General features: G+C 37.1%; 1 protein-coding gene across 1 annotated transcript in view; it reads left to right on the top strand.

Annotated features, from left to right (window-relative positions):
- NPNT (nephronectin) overlaps nt 1-15,639 on the top strand; it is a 94,481-nt gene extending 78,842 nt beyond the window's left edge. Inside the window, exons 11-14 of the mRNA XM_007948298.1 lie at nt 2,977-3,063; nt 3,556-3,654; nt 13,740-13,996; nt 15,544-15,639. Of these exons, the coding sequence (XP_007946489.1) occupies nt 2,977-3,063; nt 3,556-3,654; nt 13,740-13,996; nt 15,544-15,639 (539 nt within the window). The remainder of the gene's footprint in view (nt 1-2,976; nt 3,064-3,555; nt 3,655-13,739; nt 13,997-15,543) is intronic.
- The last annotated feature ends 5,459 nt before the right edge of the window (nt 15,640-21,098 follow it).

Genomic DNA, 21,098 nt, shown 5'->3' with positions numbered 1-21,098 from the left:
AAAAAATAGAATAATAAAAGACAAACCAGTGAATGAGAAAACATTACTTTGATTTCCAATACTCAGAGACTACTACTATCGGCATATTTATTTTTACACTTTTTTCAGCTCAGTTTTTGTTTGTTTGTTTTGTACACAATGGAGATCACACTCTGTGAATGATTTTACCCATTTCTTATTTCACTTAGTATGTTTTCATAAACCCAATAATATACCAAGGTAGTGTTCCTTTTCTTCACACTCCAATAGGAGGCACTGAGAAATCCATTCAGGTATAGGTGAGGAAGGAAAAGTAGTTAAACTTTGAAAAGTTTACAAAGTTATTATGTGCCATCGAGTCAGCCCCCACTCATAGCGACCCCTCCTTGGGTTTCCAAGGCAGTATCACTACGGAAGTAGATTGCCCTATCTTCCTTCCAAGGAGTAGCTGGTGGGTTTGAACCTCCAGCCTTCTGGTTAGCAGTCAAGTGCTTTAGGCACTACACTACCAGAGCTCCTAGTTTACAAAGTACAGTACATGAAATTAAACTCATAGTTGCTGAGCATTTCAGGTCCCTAAATTCCCTTGCCATTTGCCTTAATGAGTTATACATATGCATGATAACTACAAGTGCCTAAAACATACTCATGAACCACGTGAGCCTTGTAGACTGCTAAATGGTCAGATGTTTTGTTTGCTCATTTCCAAATGTGTCTAGACCCTTCCTTTCTCTAAAACCACATCCCCTGCCACCCTCTCTATTTCTTAGTGCCCTCCAGCCATTCAGAGTCCTTCCTAATTTTAAAATATTTGAGCACTTTGTATTTTCTGCCTGAAACATTCCATCTTTCATCTCAAGACTTCATTTTTTACTTGGCATGTTCCACATTCTCCATGGCTGCATGCACATGGTAGTCCTAAAAGAGGATCTTCTTGATCTCCCTTTATAAAACACTCCCCTTCCCTATGACAGCAAACCTTTGTACGATCCTGCTCCTATAGACCATGACTCCGTTTGCCATTTGCCAGTCCTTCTGGGAGAAAAAGTAGATTTGAGAGACTAGAATAATGTCCCTAGAACATAATATGGCGAGCTTTTGATGATTTCATTCTGGAGATGATTTGTATAAATTACAACAAGGGAAGAAAAGAAAAGCATGGATTATTCTATAGAGTTTTTATAAGTTTCTTTATATCATGAGAAATGAAGCATACTTCCTCCAACTTTGTTTAATTTCTAGTAAAGAATAAGGCAGCCCCCCAACAGAGCCCCAAATGAGGAAGGAAAAGGTGAATGGGCTGTCACTGTTGTCAGTCATTGGGGATTTAAGAGAGGGAGGCTGGTTGTCTCACTGCCAGGGCACCAGTCGTCCAGTTGTGTTCCTAGAGCTTGTCTACTGCCTAGTTTCTCTTCTGCCATCCCTCTCAAATTGGGTAAACTTGAGTCCACGTTGTGAAGAGGAAAGGGGGTTTCTGTGTGGACTTTTAAACAAAATAAAAAAGACTTCAGAAGTAGGAAGCTAAGAAACCAGAGCAAACATTGAAAAAAAGAAATCTTGTAGAAAAAAGAACTCTTTTGAATATCTGCTTAATGTTCTAAGTTCATCTTTCACTCCCTGTCTTATAGAAATAAGAGCTATTAATTTAAGTTCTGGTGAAGGAAAGGTAGTCTTTTCTGATATTTAGCCAAGAATTCCCCTCACCATCACCAATATGCGTACACCCTTTTCCAACCCAGTTACTCATGACATCATCTTTTTTTTTCCTTCCTAGCCCTTGTCACAATCAAGAATTATAATGTTCAATGTATCTATTTCTTTAACCTCTGCCTCTCCCATTCAAATGTCAGCTTTCTGAGGGGCAGGACCTTGTTGATCTTGTTCAGGTCATTCAACTTGTCCCCTCAGGGCTTTCCACAGTGCTTAGCATGAGAATGGCAATCAAATATACATTGATAGAGTAAATCAATAAATTATTTAAATAAATCAATTATTTTCTAAAAGTAGACTCTTATCCCACTTATTTGAGGAAAAGTGTTGACAGAATACTTGGTTTTCTGACAGTATCATTATATTCATTCAGTAAACACCTGTTGTGTGCCTGTCACCAGGTCAAACTCTGGAAAGCCACATGAATATGACATGATTGATGCCCTCCAGGACCCCAGAGACTAGCAGAGGGACAGACACATATATGTGTAAATAATTGCAATTCTTTAAGAGAGCATGTAATAGAGGTGTGTGAACATGAGCTGTTGAAGTAGAAGGAAAAAGAATTCAATTTGGCCTGGAGCATCCAGGTTTTCTCAGAGGCAATGAGTGATATTTACACTGGGCCTTGAGCCAAGAAGGGTTAATTAGCAGAAACAAGAGCATCCCAAGCTGGGGAGTGGGGGTGAGAGATGTGAAAATGAATGGCATGTTTGGATAGTGTTGTGTATTTTGGTGGGGTGGATTGTGAATGCTGTTAAAGAAGTTTGGATTTGATCTTAAGGGAGCCAAGGAACTTGCTTAGCTGATAAGTAATATAGAATGTAACAGTGATCAGAGTTCATTTGTGGGGAGTCAATTCTGTTGTTAGAAAACCAAACTGTTCAGTCTAATTATACTTATTTTTAGTTTAAACAGGTTTAATGTAGAGTTCAAAATAATATATCTTTTCCAGAGATTAATTTTAAAGATAAACTTTAGAATTTCATAGAGATGAATATTCTGTTAGAAATTGGCAGCTCTTTTAAAATGTGTTTTTTAGATGAAGCTTTTCATGTAGTTTTACATTGAATTTTAGAAACATTTAAAAATCTGTTTTTGATTGCACCCAGGTGAATATTACAGTATAAATTACTGCAGAGCAAACGTCATGAATCATATGAAATATAATGAACTATTGCATACTCTTTCAGAGGAATAAAATGCTTAGGCCTTTTTCCTCTGCGCCTTGTTAAAGGTAAGGCTTCCTTCTCAATACCTCATTAAAAAAAAAATTCTCTCTTGCAGTTCCACGGCAGCCTTCAAATGACTTATTTGAAATATTTGAAATAGAAAGAGGAGTCAGTGCAGATGATGAAGCAAAGGATGATCCAGGTAGACACTTATATTTTTAGTCCCATTATAATGATTGTTTCCCTCTATTTCATGAAAATAGCTTTTGAATTGTAGATTGACTGAGTGCATCTGGGAAAACTATGTTTTTTGTTTTGTTTTAACTGTACCATGGTTGCCCCTGTATTTAAATCACTTGAGCAAAAATAATTATGAATCATCATTCTTTTCTTTTTTCAAAATATTTTAAAGCAGTCCTTCAACTGTGAGGAAATCATAATTTGTAAGTGCTGATGTAACAAGGTCACAATTTGGCAACATTTGTGTGTTCTATTTTTGCAGCTGAGCATGCATGCAAAATTGTGCTGAGAAAAGATTCTTGTAATTTCCCTCTGACCTCAGAGAGAGATGTTGTGGTGGGATAGTGGAGCCTGGGCAGGGAGAACACTTGTTATACACATACCCCTTGTTCACAAATTCATCTTTGTTGTTATTTGTTGGGTTTTTTATTTATTTCTGGTTATATCCTTTTAGGTGTTCTGATACACAGTTGTAATTTTGACCATGGACTTTGTGGCTGGATCAGGGAAAAAGACAGTGACTTGCACTGGGAACCAATCAGGGATCCAGCAGGTAAAATCATGTTGTCTAACTGTCTTTGGCACACATTTCAGTTTGACTTTCTCTGAAGACTCTAGTTCTGCTAATCATATATATTGTACTACAGTTCTATGTTTACTTAATAAAAAGTGTTAAAGAAAAGATCATATATAGAATTTCATAGTCCATATTCTTTTAGTGAGCTAACTTTGTTAGCTATTAACAAATTATTATATTTAATTACTGGATTATATTATTGGAAGACAGATAGTTAATTAAAAGGCAAGCGAATTTCTCCCAAAAAGTTTGGTAAATAAAACAGACCCACTCCAGCATGCAGTTCTCCAGCCATTGTAGTGGCCCATTCCCAGGAATAACAAGAGTAAGACAACAGGACATCAGTCACAGTGGTCCTTGGTTATTTTCTCAATTATATCCTCCCCCAACACATTTTTTTTTTTTTTAAGATTTGCGAGATAGTAGATAGAGGTGGTAAAAATTTCTATGATGTTGTACACATCTCTCTGAAAAAAAATTCAGTCTTACTTGAATGCTGCAGAAATTAGTTATAGATTATCACATTTACTGCACAAGAGAAATGTTATTAGAAAGGTGATTTTAGAAATAGTCCCTTGGAAAATTAACTGACTTTTAAATCGCACAATTCCTATCAATCTTTAAAAGATGTTTTGTCTTCTTGTTTCAGGAAGCAAAGCTACATACTGTTATTGGTTTTCTTCTTCCCCTCAGTGATTACATCTTTATCGGGGGAGGCCACCTTAGTGGGAGAGTGAGGTGTTTAGTTTCTTTCTTTCCTTTCTACACCTAAGAATGAAAGATGCAAAATGTGAACAAAAAACTTTAAGCATGTTATTTAATTTATTCTAAAACTCTAGTGCTTAAATACTGTACCTGGGATATAGATAGAGCACAAACAACCTGAACATTAAGTTGGAAGAGTATATGATCTGTTAAACAGTTGTGCTCAAACTTCGTTGTATATACAAATTACATGGGAACCTTGTTAAAATGCAGATTTTGACCCAGTAGATCTGGTTTTGGGCCTGATATTCTGCATTTTCTAACAAGCTCCCTGTAGTGCTGATCCTACATTTTGAGTAGCAAGGTATTAAAAAACTAATCTAAAAAATACATTCCTTAGAGCCATAAGATTAAAATATAACTGAGATATTTAAAAATGAAATTTGAGGTATGCTTTTTTAAAAAATAAGAATATTCAATAGATTGAAAAGGCCTTTTAGATTTCTTTTAGCTATACAATAAAATACCATTTCATGCAACACACACACACACGACTCTCTATCATCGTACCTTGATTCTTATGTTCCCTTCTCACTCATTTAAGGTTCACTCTGAGCAGGACAGTATTATTAATGTCACAGATATGAGAATAAGAAACTAGCATTTAGATAATATTTGCTATAAACATTTTTTGTTTTTTTTATAAATATGTTTATAATTTTTGCTATAAGTACTATAAGTAACTTGTTGTTGTTGTTGTTATGTGCCGTCGAGTCGAACCCAACTCATAGCGACCCCTCCTTGGGTTTCCGAGGCAGTATCACTACGGAAGTAGATTGCCCCATCTTCATTCCGAGGAGTGGCTGGTGGGTTTGAACCGCCAGCCCTCTGGTTAGCAGCCAGGTATCTTAGCCACTATGCTACCAGAGCTCCCATAAGTAACTTAGACAGTAAATAAACATTACTGTTTACTATAAATAACATATGTTATTGTACATAGGACTACTATGAGTTGGAACAACTGGACAGCACCTAACAACAACAACATAAATAAATAGTCGATCAAACAGAATAAACTCTTAGGCATCTAGTCAGTTTTGACACATGGCAACCCCGTGTGTTATAGAGTAGAATTGCTCTATAGTGTTTTCTTGGCTGTAATCTTTACATAATAGCTAGGCCTTTCTTCCACAGTCTCACTGGATAGGTTTGAACTGCCAACCTTGAGGTTAGTGGTCAAGCACAAACCATTTGCACTACCCAGAGACCTACAACACTGACTATAAACCAAAAAATAAACCTGTTACCATTGAGTCAATTCTGGTTCATAGCAAATAGAGTACAACTGACCCATAGCATTTCCAAGGCTGTGATCTTTATGGAAGCAGACTGCTTCATTTTTCTCCTGTGGAGTGGCTGGTGGTTTTGAACTGCCAACCTGTGGCTTATTAGCTGAGTGCTTAACTGCTGAACCACCAGGGCCCTCATACTTACTATAGTCATAGTTTATCCATCATTTTATTAATTTTATTTACTCCTCTTACTCACCCTGGGAAACAGGTAACATTGTCCTTATTTCACAAAGAAAACATTGAGGCTCAGAAAGGTTGTTTAAATTTCTTAAGGCCACAGAACTAGGCAGTAGTGGAATTTAGTGTCAAACCCTGGTTTTCTGCCCAGATATGGCCTCCCTATACTACCCATGCAGCTTCATAGGCAGTCCAGGGCCTGGAAGATCCTGGGTTTTTCACTATCCCACAGTGTGGCCTCAGGTTCTTGTGGTAGAATACATGATCTCATTAGCAGGCCAGCAGATTTGATGGACCACTGACCTGGAGAAGTTTGCTACAGATGAAAGCATCTTTGGCAGTCATGTGTGAGGTATGGTGAATAATGTTGATGGTCATAATGAATAACTCTCAAGTAAGGTACATTAAGAAGAGTCCTTCACACTAAAATTAGAAGAATTCATTGCATGTCTATATAGACAGTCTACATAGATAGTCTATGTAGAATACTCGATTTTCAGACTTTAAACATTATAGTTTAGAACCAATTTAGTGCTTTTCAACACTTTTTATTATTCATCACATTTGTAAATGTTCAAATTTGTTGTGACCTACATCCCCCTTGTTCTCAGGTGGGGAAAAGAGTGACAAGAGGGTTGGGAATTTAAACGATACACAAAAGAAAGGTTTGTTATAATCATTAGGCTGTGATAGTACAGCTTAAATTGAGAGGCATTTGTGGCTACTTTGGTGATTGGCTAACTCTTGATGATTGGCTAACTCTTGATGATTGGCTATGGTCCATGGAGACACTCTTCCAGGGTTGCTTTTACCTACAACTTGGATGAAGACATTGAGGACATATTAACTGAACTGTGGATGACCCAAAGCCAGAGGGGAAGTGACGCAACTAGAATCCAAAAGATTAGGTCCATTTAAGAGAGTGAAATAGAATGGGAATGAGTACAAGGTATAATCCTCATGGTCTATGGGATGTAGAAGGTGTAGCTTAACATAAAATGTGAAAGACTTTAGACTTTTAATGAACAATGAAATCAATTTGAGTAAAAACCTATCACATCACTGTCAAAAAGTTATTTCATAGAAATATAACCTTTTTCCAGAATGAAGAAGTTCTACTCCCAGTTCACTACAGGTTGGTTAAACCACTTTTGAGAGTTCTTTCCTGTCTGAGAAGAGTAGAGATAATTGTCTGTCACTCAGAGGAGAGTGACCCAGATGGAAAGCTATCTTGAGGCCTATGAAAAACAGACAAAGATGGGATGTTTAGCCCAGAGAAGAAATAGTGGAGTAGAGCTGCTTTTCAGATAATTGAAGGTTTATCCTTTGACCATGGGTTGGAGTTGTTCTCTGTGATCATATGGAATGAGAAGTAGGATCAAGCTACAAGGAGGTCCATCTTTATTCACTGTCAGAAAGAACATTTCAATAGTCAGAAGTATCTAAAAACAGATGAGGCTGACGTGAAAGTGTGAGCTTTCTGTGGGTTCTGATATTTGATCCTTGACTGGCTGACACAGGAAGATATTCTGAAAAGACTTCAAGAATTGGATTACTATTAGATTAGAAAATCTATTAAGTCAGCTCTGAGAATCTCTGATTCAGAATATAATTTTCCAGGAAATCTGAAGGAAACTAGTGAGCAGTTTCTATTTCGGAAATATGGATGGGAAGACTGAGAGATGGCAGAGAATTAGAAGAAGGATTAAGCGTGCATGGCAAAATGATGTCAGGATGGAATTGTAGACTGGCTCTTTAGAATGTGATGGGAAATGCTAACCATACAGTTATGAAACGATATGAATAAAGATTATATTTCCAGGGTTATTTTTCCTCTGGGAAGTTCAGGAAGAGTTTTGTGTGTGTGTGTGTGTTTATCATGCTAAAGCCAGAGAAGAACATAAGCAATTTAACAAATCATTCCTATGCATTATCCTAATTACTAAGCTAATTGTTTACTTGTTTCTATCTAAATTATACTATTTGTAAAGGAACATCTGTTTGGATTTCCACAGATATGACTAATTTTAATACTGTATTTCTTTTCCAGCATCCAGATTTGCAAATATTGTTATATGCTAATATCTCTAAGAAAACCCTCAATTAAATAAACTAAAAACCTTGAGAAACAGCTGCAAATTGAATACATTTGCTAACTGCCCTTCCTAATGCATATTCAGTTTTGTTTAGCATAATCAGTCTTGAACTTAATTGGATGATAACAAAATTAATATTTGCTTCTAAGGAATGAAAAACTGTGCTGCCGATAGGCATGGTGTCTTGCTGGCAGCATATGGCTGTGGCCTCAGGAGGCCTCCCCACCCCCACCCAGATGTCAAAGCTGGTCCTGGGGCACTTTTCCTGGAACCTTGATCCCAGAGATCAAGGAATAAAGGCACTGAGTCAGTACTCCATGTGCTGCTGACAGCCACAAGGAATTTACTTAAATATAAAACAAGTGTGGCAATGTATACATTTGAGTAGGTCTATTGCAGCACTAAAAACTTTATTATGAAATACTTGTAAAAGGGAAAATAAAATTAACATTTCCCATCACTGACCCTTTTCCACCCTCTAAATGCAGCCAGTTTCTTGGTTATCTTTTCCACATAGTGTCACCTTCTTTTTCCACATAATGGTGTCCTCTTCTGTACCTTGCTTTTGTCACTTGGCAACATTAAAAGAGTTAACATTAAAATGAAGAATATGGACTTTGAAGCCAAACTCCTGGATGGAAACCCAGCTCTGGCACTTGCTAGCTTTGACCTTGGGCAAGTTACTTAAACATGGGTAATCAGTAGTATCTGCATCACTTATTTAAAGCACTGAAAGTAGTGGCTTGACCAGAGTTACCATTAAAATAGTATTAGCCATTGTTGTTGAGGATTGTCCTTTATCAGTACATACAGAACACTCTCATTCTTATTTATGGATAACCATTATTCCATTCCATATTAGCTGTAGTTAGCCTGCCCTCCAATGATGAACATATAAATTTTTTCCAGGCTTTGGTATTTTGGAAGATGCTGCAGTGAGTAATCATGTACATATAACATTTCCTATGTGTTTGACAAGGAGCTCTGGTAGCATAGTGGCTAAAGCACTTGACTGCTAACCAGAAGGCTGGCTGTTCAAACCCACCAGCCACTCCTCGGAAGGAAGGTTGGGCAATCCTACTTCCATAGTGATACTGCCTCGGAAACCCAAGGAGGGGTCACTATGAGTCGGGGCCGACTCAACGGCACATAACAACAACAACATGTGTTTGACTATACCTTTTGGATAAATTTCAAGGTGTGGAACTAGTGGGTCAAAAGTAATTTACATTTTGCATTTTGATAGATGTCCTTCATTAGGACTATGGTAGCTGACACTCAGACTAAATGTTTGTGAGAAACATTCCCAATACAGATATTATAAAAAAAAAAAATTTTTTATAAAAAGATCTTTGCCAAGCTGATAGGTGAAAAAGGCATTTAATTTCATTTTAAATTTTATTTATTGTGAAAAGTTGACTCTTTTCCATATATTTAAGAATCATTTTTTCTTTGATATATTTTTTAAATTATTGATTTATAAGATCTCTGTCTATAAAAAAATAAGTCTTTTATTGTGTGTTGTAAATATATATTTTTAAAATTTTGTTTGCCTTTCTGTTTAAAGGTATTTTTTTTATCCTTTTTAATGGTGAAAACTTAAAGATAAATATTCTTCAGTAGAAAATTGGATTAATTATTAATGGCAGCTATGAAAAACACATCTGTATTTATTGGCATATGTTCTGGTTATTTAGTGTCGCTCTGATAAGAATATACCACAGATGGGATGGCCTTAACAAACAGGAGTTTATTCTTACAATTTGGAGGCTTTAAGTCCAAGTTCAGAGTGCCAGGCTTTAGGAGCTGTGTGAAAGCCCCTTGACCTTGGGCTTCAGCTCTGCCTCTTGCTCCTGGCCCACTGAAGCTAGAGAGATCTCTTCACTCAGGCAGTTACTGGCTGTTGAGGCTAATAAGCCCAAGGTCAACAAATAAAATGGCACAGTCCCAGTGTTACCAAACCACACAGCAGGCCATTGATTCAAGTCCATTGAAAGTCCCAGGATCAGCAGAGCATGGCAGTCTGCTGAACAATGACATGGCTACATGCAGGTTTAAGTGTGCCATAAGATAGAGACCATTCCACAAGCTATTTCTTATATATGGGAAGCAGACCACATACCCAAAGCAGCTACTCAGCTGCTCCAATAGATTCCACCATGGACTTAATTACTAATCTCACCATGGGGAATAACTACATTCAGCTGCCCAACCACTCAACCAGGCCCAGCCAAGTTGACACACACACTTCACCACCACAACACAGAAAAGTGGCCGTAATATATATAAAGAAAAATATACATCTGTGTCTCTTCATTTATACAGTAAAAAGTTCAGAAGCCAAAAGGTTAACAGTAATTTTCTCTAGATTTGAGATTATGGTTTATTTAAATTTTATTTATGCTTTTTTATTTTATTTCATTTTTTGGCAACAGACATATATTACTTCTTTTTTAGGAAATATTAAGCTATTTTCATTTGAGGCATAAATATCAGGAAATAATAATGATCTTAGTTCTATGTGAGATGTGTCTTAGCTGGGCAATAAAATACAAGTAAAATAAGTGCAAAATCCCCCATCTGATCCCCAGAACACACAGCTAACAGGTGGACATTGTTATTTTCTTTGTAACTTGATAAAGTTATAAACCAGTACAAAATTAAAGAATAAGTAAGTTAAAATTCTATCACTTAAATTTCTGGTTAAATTTTACATTTATTGGTGGTGTAGTCGTTAAGCACTCAGGTGCTAACCGAAAGGTTGGTGGTTCAAACGCATCAGCCACACCACAAGGGAAAGATGTGGTTGTGTGCTTCGGTAAAGATTACAGCCTTGGAGAGCCTATGCAGGCAGTTCTACTCTGTCTTGTAGGGTCACTCACTGCAATTTAGAACCAACTGGACAGCACTGGGTTTGTTTTTTTTAATCTTATTAGTTACAAAAAAAGAAGAGATTCTTTAGGTGTTGTGATGCTTTAAACTGAAACAGTGAAACATTTAAAATAGTTGTGTTTTTTAAACCAGTATTTTGGAATCAAAAGTAAATTTTTTAATAGGTGGCTTATTTAGGGGTACTGGATCTGTTTTTCCCTTAGGTACTGTTCCAACTTTGCAGCATTTCTTTTTATTACATTGTAAAAGAATTCTTTATGGTTAAAACAGACATACATACAGTGCTCACAAAGCAGCTCTATAGAGGAAAAGCAATTGTAGCCTCCTTTGAGTTGTTTTAAATACTTGTGCAAAAGGATTATTTGAAACTTTTATTAGGATGCCTTGGTTTGTTAGCTTGTTGTGTTAGCAGGCACTGTCTGGCAGAATGATATTAGTGTGTGTTCCATAGGGATTTAAGATAATCCTTATTTTTATTAAGAAATTCAGGTTAACATTATAACCTTAGGAGCTCTGGTGGCGTAGTACCTAAAGCAGTTGACTGCTAACCAGAAGGCTGATGGTTCAAACCCACCAGCCACTCCTTGGAAAAAAGATTGGGCAATCTATTTCCTTAGTGATACAACCCAAGGAGGGGATGCTATGAGTCGGGTCCAACTCGACGGCAGTGAAATTTTTTTTTTTTTTGGTATTATAACCTTATATCTTGTTCTTAACTAACTTGCTTAAGGTGATTCAAAAGTTGGTTTATGGGGAGACATTTAAAGTCTATGTAAATGTTCTGGCCCTAAATACTGGTTTAATTAATGGGGGGTGGGGGTGGTGAGTGAGGGTACATAATTGTGTGTGTTTTTGTTTTGGGGGCTTTTGTTCAAGTACATGAATCAAGGACTGATTTCGCTGCAGTTTTTTTCTGCATTTTAGAACATGATTCATTTATTCAAGAAATAGATTTAAACACCTGCCAAATGCCAAGCAGCATAACAGAGTAGTTTTGGGGAAAAGTTGGTTCTGACTTCAAGGAGTTAACGTTCTCGTGAAGAAGAGAACAAGAAGTAAACTAGAGCATGGGGGTGAGTTGAGGTCAAGCACTTTGAAACTCAAACCCTGCTCAATTCAAATTCTGCTCATTGGCTGAGTGACACCTTAGATGACTTAACTTCCTAAAGCAAAACAGGTGTAACAATAAATAGTGTTGACTTCAAAAGCCACTGAAAATTGTAAGTGCACCAACCACTCATTTTAAAGAGTTAAATGAGCTATTCCATGTAGAGCCTTTAGCATAGAGTCTGGCATATAATAAAGATGCAAAAGTCATCTGTTAGATCCCGTGAGACCTCAATAGGGACTTGCTAGAGGAGAAGATGCTTAAAAATAGGAAGGCATCTCAATGTTTTAATGTCATACAAATTGTGCATAAGAAAGAGGTGATAGGTTGTCTTTTAACTGAAATATAAGTGGGGTTCCTACCAACACCGGCACACATGTTCAGCTTTCCAATCACATTTTTCCTCTGGACAAACGAACATTGAAACACAATGTGCTTTTCAGGTTGGCTGCTGTAAAAGAGCCTAGGAGGAATGACTTAACTCTCATTTGTCCATGTGTTGAGTTTCAAAATACTACCTTTAACCTACTTTTTCTTAAGTCATATGTTTGACTTCACTGCTGCTTAAACATTATTATTACAGTATCCCTAGCAACAGAGGGAAATATACTTTGTAGCCCTAGGGATCTGAGAACATCATCAGAGTGGGCTGTGCAGAGTGAAAATTTTTATTGACATTTTATGTTCATATATCTATTAGTGGAGTATATATTTATATGTGTCTGTTCATGAGTCTGTATGTGTATGTATGTATGTGTATATGTATGTATGTATGTGTATATATATATATATATATATATATATATATACACACACACACACACATATATATGGATTAGTTTTAATATAAAGATGTTTTAAACTATTTACCTCCCTCCAAATGAAGTTGTAGCTCTGGGAATATGTGGAGAAATTTTCATTTAAACCCAGAACACCTCTGCATACTCCTAGGTTAGGTGTTCACTAATGTGAGAAATATGGGAACTGACATTTTTTTAAAAAAAGGATCCTTCTCTTTTTCAAGATTAAAAAAAAAAACAATGCAGAAGCAGGAGTAAATCACCATCTACTTTACTGCCCAGAGGTTAACTTTTTACATAGGAAATTCTTTGTGTCAATTTACTAAGTCACCTAGCCAGCATGGCCTGGTTTTTGACAAGACACCTATCAATTGGTGAGGCTCACGAGGTGGTGAATGTGCGTATATTTGTATATACCCACGTATATGATCAAGAAGCCCAAGTGGTGCTATGATTAAAGCATTGGGCTGCTAACCACCCCATCCACTCCATGGGAGAAAAATGTGAGAGTTTGCTTACATAAGGATTTGCAGCCTTGAAAAACCTATGGGGCAGTTATACTCTGCCCTGTAGGGTCACTATGAGTCGGAATTGACTCGATGGCAGTGGATTTGGTTTTTCCTGGATGCATGTGATCATATTTTACTGGAAATAGTCCTTGCTTTTGGATTACTAGTTATTGTGTGTCCTTGGCATAATTTCTATCTTCTGTAAGCAAACTAAGTGTTTTCTATAAACACTAAACTGTAGAATTTTAGACATGCATAGAAATAAGGCATATTTTGTTCCTTTTGAAATCTGGATTTTTTTTTTTTTAAACAAATGGAGTCTACAGTTTCTTAACACAAAAATAGTAAAACTCCTGTCCATATTGTTTGTGCTAGACGGGGATGTCGGATGAACACACATAGCCCTGCTTTTCCCATTCCAGGTGGACAATATCTGACAATCTCAGCAGCCAAAGGCCCAGGGGGAAAAGCTGCTCGCTTGGTACTACCTCTTGGCCACCTCATGCATTCAGGGGACCTGTGCCTGTCATTCAGGCATAAGGTGACTGGGCTGCACTCTGGCACACTCCAGGTGTTTGTGAGAAAACACGGTGCTCATGGAGCAGCCCTTTGGGGAAGAAATGGTGGCCATGGCTGGAGGCAAACCCAGATCACCTTGCGTGGGGCTGACGTCAAGAGCGTAAGTAGAACCTCAAAGGAGGCAGAGCCTGGCAGTTTTCCTTTCATAGGAGACCTCTGGGGTCTGAATTTGAAGAAACCTTGTCTCTTCATAAATTCAGACTCAGAGAAAGGTTTGGATTTCTTCTGGATGTGATGAATTCATTCATTGCTGCTTTCTGTAATTCCTTTCTGCTTCTTCATCCTTCTTTATTGCAATCTATGAATACCACCACCCTGACCCTGGCAAGGCCTCCTCTTTTTTTTTTTTTTTTTTTTTTTTACCACGTGGGAAAACCAATGGGAGGGGCGGTCACTATGAGTCGGCATTGTTCCGATGGCAGTTTTTTTTTTTTTTTTTTTTAATGGGGTGGTGGTGGAAATTAAGAATAGAGTAAGTAAAAAAGAGAAGTCAACAAAAATTTTAAATGGCAGGGTTAATGAGTTTAAACTTAGCTGCTTTAATCCTCCTTCAATTCCTTATATTTCAAACTTTACTGCTATCAAGTGTTTCATTTTTTCTTTTTTGAATTGTTTCTTTAAAGTTCAATTTTCTTTTCCTCTGATGCAAAGATTATAGTTAAGTAGCCTTCGATGGGAACTCAGAACAATACCCATGGCAAGCACTATTGTATTCAGGACAGGGTGTAGGGAAAGTTTTGATTGAATACATACATTTTATTCTAACTAATCAAGTCGCAAGAGAAATGGCCTATAACACCTCACCAAGATCATGACTGTATTTGGAGTTTGGAGAAAGGATCTTTATGTTGATGTTTATAGAACTTTTCCCATTAAAAGATTCTGTATCTATGCCTATAAATACAGTTGTAGAAACTATTTTAGAAAGAAGATGGACCCCATTAATACAATCTGTAACAGTAGTATTTGGATTTTGTTTTACTTTTTGGTTTTTCTTTTTTTTTTTTTTGCTAGTTTTTTGCTTAATTTTTATATTGCTTGGAGAAATAAAGCAAGATGATAGTTTCAAGTCATAGCACTTGAAAGATTTCTACTGTTTCTAAAGGACCAGGGATGCTCTATAAGATAAAAGAATAATGAGCCTTTTTACATAGAATAGATAAAATAACATGGTGATTGGATGATGGGCTTTTTTTTTTTTTTCAGTTTTAGTCAACAGAGCTATATTAATCCAAAGGGGGAACTAAGAAACATCTAAGATAGGCTGCATAATTATGATCTTCCAGATCTTTGGCTCTTAATTTTTGTACCTTTATATTCCGTCACACTCTTCTGACTTCTAATGTTGGTAATCTTTGACAAATGTCCACTTCATAAGCATTCTTTAATGGAAGGAGGCTATAGTTTAGAGCAGCTTTTTAAAGAGTAACTGATTTTGAGTAATGTGGGCTGATCAACAGCTGACTGGTGATTTAAGTTTCTACCAAAAGGCAAGCCCTTCCTATTTAGGTCACACTAGTGCCTATGCTTGAGTCTTTCCTTCTGTTGAAGAAGTTTAATATTTAGCTGTTAAAAAAAGTTTGCTAAATGAGTGGGCATTGGAAAGGGGCAGTGGAGGCTTGACTGGTGTATGCATTCTCTCCCTAGGTCATCTTCAAAGGTGAAAAAAGGCGTGGTCACACTGGGGAGATTGGATTGGATGATGTGAGCTTGAAAAAAGGCCACTGCTCTGAAGAACCCTAGCAACTCCAGAACTAGCAATGAACTCCTATGTTGCTCTCTCTTCTTTTTCCAATTTTCACCTCCTCTCCTCTCCTCTCCTCCCTCTTATCAGGCCTAGGAGAAGAGTGGGTCAGGAAAAAGTCTGGTTGATGACCCATGTCTTGCTGGCCTGTTTTTGTGCAATCCCAAATGAACAGTGAAACCCTCCTTGAAATATAAGGGGCACCTGTAAACACATCCCAGCTATTGTTTTGTGTTCCTTTCCATCCTGTTTCACTTTTGGGAAGGCCTTCCACATGTGTGACCATACCACCCTTCATGCTGGTTATAAGGTGCTCCTTATAGCAAATTGTGGGAGAAGTTTTCAAAAGAAATCAGTGCAAACAGCCATCCTGTTATCTGTTCAGTGTTGTACCATGAGTAGTATTGATTCCCCTTAATGTATGATATACAATGTGCTTGTGAAATTGGTTTATCTTCTTCATGTATGTTAGTTCTGGCTTGGACCTGAACTTTGACTTTTATTGCCATTTACTTTATAAAAGAAGGGTGTGTAACATACCAAGATGGATTTAATCTTACCTTGTTATCTGTATTTTTATTTTAAAAACAGTTATGTAGAGTGGGCACGAAATCCCTTGTTAGAGGTAGTGTGTTTTGTGTAAATGTGCTATTGATATTAAGTATTTACATGTTCCTAATATTTACAGACTCTAGTTGCAAGGTAAAAGGCAGCTTGTGATCTTTTGAGTTAAAAAAATGCATAGTGAAATTTCATCCAGTTGGATGCCAATGACCTTATATTGGTAGCAAGAGAAAATTGGAAGAGGTAGCAAGTTGTGGTAGTGGAGTGATACATGGATTTTCTTTTTCTTGTTTTTTTTTAATGGTCTTGACTTTAATCTCTACAAAGGATAGTAAACCATTCAGGTAGACAAGAAACTATAATTAACACATACAGCCCTCCCTGTTTTAGGTCACAATTACAAATAAACAGCTTTTCCCATAATGACATGGCACTCTCTGGTAATATGTAAGAAGCTTTGTAAAAATCTGGTTATTTTACATAAGTGATTCTGTTTGTTTATGGAAGTAGGGTGAGGGGATACATGAGGGAAGTTCCATTGGAACAGATTCTCAAGCTAATTTTTATCAATATAAATTTAGTCAGGTCTAGTTCATAACTTGTATGTTATCATGTTAGGATGGGATAAGAAGTAAGTCCTGTGTTTGAGGCATTGGATGTTGGAATGGGATTCACACACATTACCAGAATAGTATAGGACTGGAGTTCTAAGGTACATGAATCCGCAACTATATTTCTTCCCTGCATATTTTACTTTTTTAAAAAAAAAAGAAAAAAAATTACATAACTTTTTAAAAGATTACTCCTGAATTTTTTTTTTTTTCATTTCTACTCAAGTAATCAAAATATTTTCTGCTATTTTTGCCAGGAATCACAAAGATGATTAAAGGGTTGGAAAAAAAGATCTATGATGAAAAATTAAAGGAACTGGGATTATTCAGCCTGGACAAGAGAAGACTGAGGGGCAAACCATTGATGGTTTTCAAGTATATGAAGGGTTGGTACAGAGAGGATGGTGGCCAGCTGTTCTCCATATGCACTAAGAATAGCACAAGAGGAAACAGGCATAGACTGGAGTATGAGGGAGCATTTCCTGGCAGGGACAGTTGTTAAAGTAGAATCTTTTATAAAAAGAATGTGGACACTCTTTTTTTTTGAGGCTTTTTAAAAATGAGAAAATGTTATCTATTTAAGATGGTTAAAGATGTTCTTACCTCAAAGCAAAATAATGCATTACAGAATCTCCCCAAAAATATTTTGATCCTAATAATTCATTGAATAGTAATTCAATATGAAAATCTTAAAAAAGAAAGTAAGTTGCACTAACTAGGTTCTGATTGAGGTATTTCTCTATTTGACTACTAATGATATGTTAAAAAGAGCAGTCAAAAGGGGAAGAGACTACTAAATGGTGAAATCACTAAAATGTCTCTTCCCTTGTGGCAAACCTAGCAGTATTAAAACAAAAATTAAAAAAAATAAAAAAGGAAAAGAAGCTCTTTATTCCAAAAGAGAGGATCATGAGTAATTTTAATATCTTAATCCCTAATGTGGTGGTACCCCTTCCCCCAGTGAAGGTTTAAACCTTTAACTTGCTTAATGGATGCAGTCTCAGTTTTTCTGAGAGAACTTGGCAAAGACACAGTTTGGAGATTTTTTCTAGTGCATCCTCTCTATTATGTATGTGAGAAATTAATTTAGCTACTGAAAAAATGCCATGCCCAAGACTTTTCTTCACCTCATCAGTGTAATTTAATTTCTCTTATCAATCGAAATCTCTCAATGTCCACAACTCCATAATTTTGTGTGTATGTGTGAATAATATACAATAGTATGTCTTTTATAATTTAAGTTGGGGGTGGGGAAGGATTAAAGGGGAAATATAAATTATGGAACCTTTGAATAAAGGCCAGAAAATACAGCCTTAGAACCATTTTTTAATGATTAATTTCTTTTTTGGTCAAACTACACAGCTGAAGAAGAAAGGGGAAAATAATTGAAATTTCACTTTTAGGTGCCAATAATACATTGCACTAAGCTGATGGAAGAAGTTATCCAAAGTACTGTATAACATCGTGTTTATTATTTAATGTTTTATAAATGAAAAATGTTAGTGGTTTTCCAAAATGGCCAAATAAAACTAATTCTTTGTAAATTAAAAACACTGTTAATAATACCAATTCTCTGTTTCTTGTTTTGAGTTTTATTATTTGTGATTCGGGTGGTTCATTAATGTTTTTATAAAAGCCATCTGTCATAGCATGCTCTTTATAGCTTGGAAGACTGGAGACTACATTATTATGCCTTCTAGATTATGAGACATTTTCCATAGGCATTCACAGGGAAAAAGATCAGAAGGTCATTATAACCCATGTCTTATTTACCAGGTTGTAAATTTTGGCCTCACATCCTTTTATGGAAAGACAAGCTATAAGTAAACACATGAATAAATATGAATTATAGGTGAAAAATAAGTCTTTTTACTAGGGTCGATTTTGTTAATTTATGACATTTTGTTTATATTTCAATAACCTTTCCTGGTAGAGAAAACAACTACCTAAAGACAAAATTAATGAAACCATGCAAGATTAAAAGTTAGTCCTCCTGAAGAATTACGGAGGATATGCTCAATGGCTGCTTTCTTTCCAATATTCAGATCACTTTTAGCAACTGGGAGACTCAAAGCAGGGATCAGTACACACTTCATGTTGTTGTTAGGTGCCATTGAGTAGTTTCCGACTCATAGCGACCCCATGCACAGCAGAATGAAACACTGCCCAATCCCACGCCAGCTCCACGAGCCCTGCTATACTTGAGCCCATCATCACAGCCACCATGTCAATCCATCTCGTTGAAGGCCTCCCCCTCTTTCATCAACCCTCCACCCTACCAAGCATGACATCCTTCTCCAAGGAATGGTCCCTTCTGACAATATGACCAAAATAGGTGGGATGAAGTCTGGCCATTCTCGCTTCCAAGGAGCATTTCGGGTGCACTTCCTCCAGGACATCTGTTAGTTCTTTTGGCAGTCCATGGTACTTTCAGCATTCTTCGCCAGCACCACAACTCAAAAGCATCAACTCTTCTTTGGTCTTCCTTATTCATTGTCCAGTTCTCACATGCATACGAGGCGATTAGAAATATCACGGCTTGTATCAGGCGCACCTTAGTCCTCAAGGAGACATCCTTTCTCCTCAGCACTTGGAACAGTTCCTTTGTGGTTGACTTTCCCAATGCTACATGTCGTCTAATGTCCTGACTGCTGCTTCCCTTGGCATAGATTTTAGAACGAAGCAACGTGAATTCTTTGACAACACACTTCATGCATAACTTAAAGGAAGAACCAAGGCTTCCAACCAGTTCATTCTGGCCTGACCCCTGCTGACAATTTATATGTCCACCTTAGATGCACTGAATCAGAATCTACATTTTAACAAGATCCCCAGGCATTTCTTATGTATATATATGAATACCCATATGTATTCATATATATACACATATGTGTAGATTCTGATTCAGAATGGCTGGAGTGGAAATGCAAGTTTTCAGCAGGAGGTCAAGCCAGAATGATCTGGCTTGAAGCTCTGGACAAACTCTGTACATTTCCTTTTCTCAAGGTTCCTTCATAAACATCTCTGACATCTCTGAGGTTTCATGTTTATTAAGAAGTTAAACCCCTGAACCCCATTTGAAGTTGGTGGGAGAAGCAGCTAAATATGAGATTCCAGGGTCCCGTTCAATTATTTACTTAAAAGATTTTAGAGTATGTCCTGTATCCGTAAGGAGCCCTGGTGGCAAAAACCATTAAACACTCGGCTGCTACTAGAAAGGTTGGCAGTCCAAACCTACCCAGTGGTTCTACAGGAGAAAGACCTTAAAGATTACAGCCTGGAAATCCTGATGGTGCAATTGTACTCTGCCACATGAGGTTGCTAAGTAAACTTGATGTCACCTAACAACTATGTGTGTGGCTTGGGGTATAATGGTAAAAAGATTTGCCCTTGTAGGGTTTCAGTCTAGAAAGGAAGATGGGCATTTATTCAAGCCGTACAATTCAATCCAAAATTTCTATCCTGAACAGTAGTATGTGGTGCCTTGAGGGCTCTGAAAGCCATGGTGGGTTCAGAGCCTTAACAACCAAACCAGTTGCCTTCTCGTTGACTGACTTATGGCAGCTCCAGATGGGTCAGAGCAGAACTATGCTCCAGAGGATTTTCAGTGGCTGATTTTTCAGAAGTAGATATCCAAGTCTTTCTTCCACTTTGCCTCTGGGTGGATACAACCTTCAACCTCTTGGTTATCAGCCAAGAACATTTGTACTACTCAGGAATCAAGACCTTAACTCAATGCTTTTCAAACTTTAATGTCCACATGAATCACCTGGGAATATTCTGATTCAGTAGATCTGGGTGAGGTTTTTTCTGCATTTCTAACCTCCTTTTAGGATAATGCTGGTCCTGGAGCGCAATTTGAGTAACATGGTATAATTATACTGAGAAGGATTAGGGCCTTTATGAAAGGCATAAAAGTCCATGGTTGCAAGATCTCCATTCACAAAAATTCATTAAGTTCCACTGTATTTGTTTCTTTTAAATAACTATTTGGGTCATGGAATATTGAAACTTGTCCACCTGGTTCAGAATATTGCTTTGTCTAACAAGTGGAAAGGCCTTCATAATCAAAAAGTCACAATTGAGGACACAAATATAAGTGAGGTAGTGACCCCGGAAGCCTACAACTTAAAAGACAAAGAGACATTCATCAGTTGAGGGTTGTTGTTGTTAAGTGCCATCGAGTCATTTCCGACTCATAGCGACCCCATGCACAGCAGAACGAAACACTGCCCAGTCCCGCGCCAGCCCCACAATCCCTGCTATACTTGAGCCCATCATCG

The sequence above is a fragment of the Orycteropus afer genome, unplaced genomic scaffold (genome assembly GCF_000298275.1).
Source record: "Orycteropus afer afer isolate SDZICR_OR568_19922 unplaced genomic scaffold, OryAfe1.0 scaffold00211, whole genome shotgun sequence".
Lineage (NCBI taxonomy): Eukaryota > Metazoa > Chordata > Mammalia > Tubulidentata > Orycteropodidae > Orycteropus > Orycteropus afer.
Note: the sequence above shows the minus strand (reverse complement) of the source record. Positions and strands in the feature narration are given on the sequence as shown.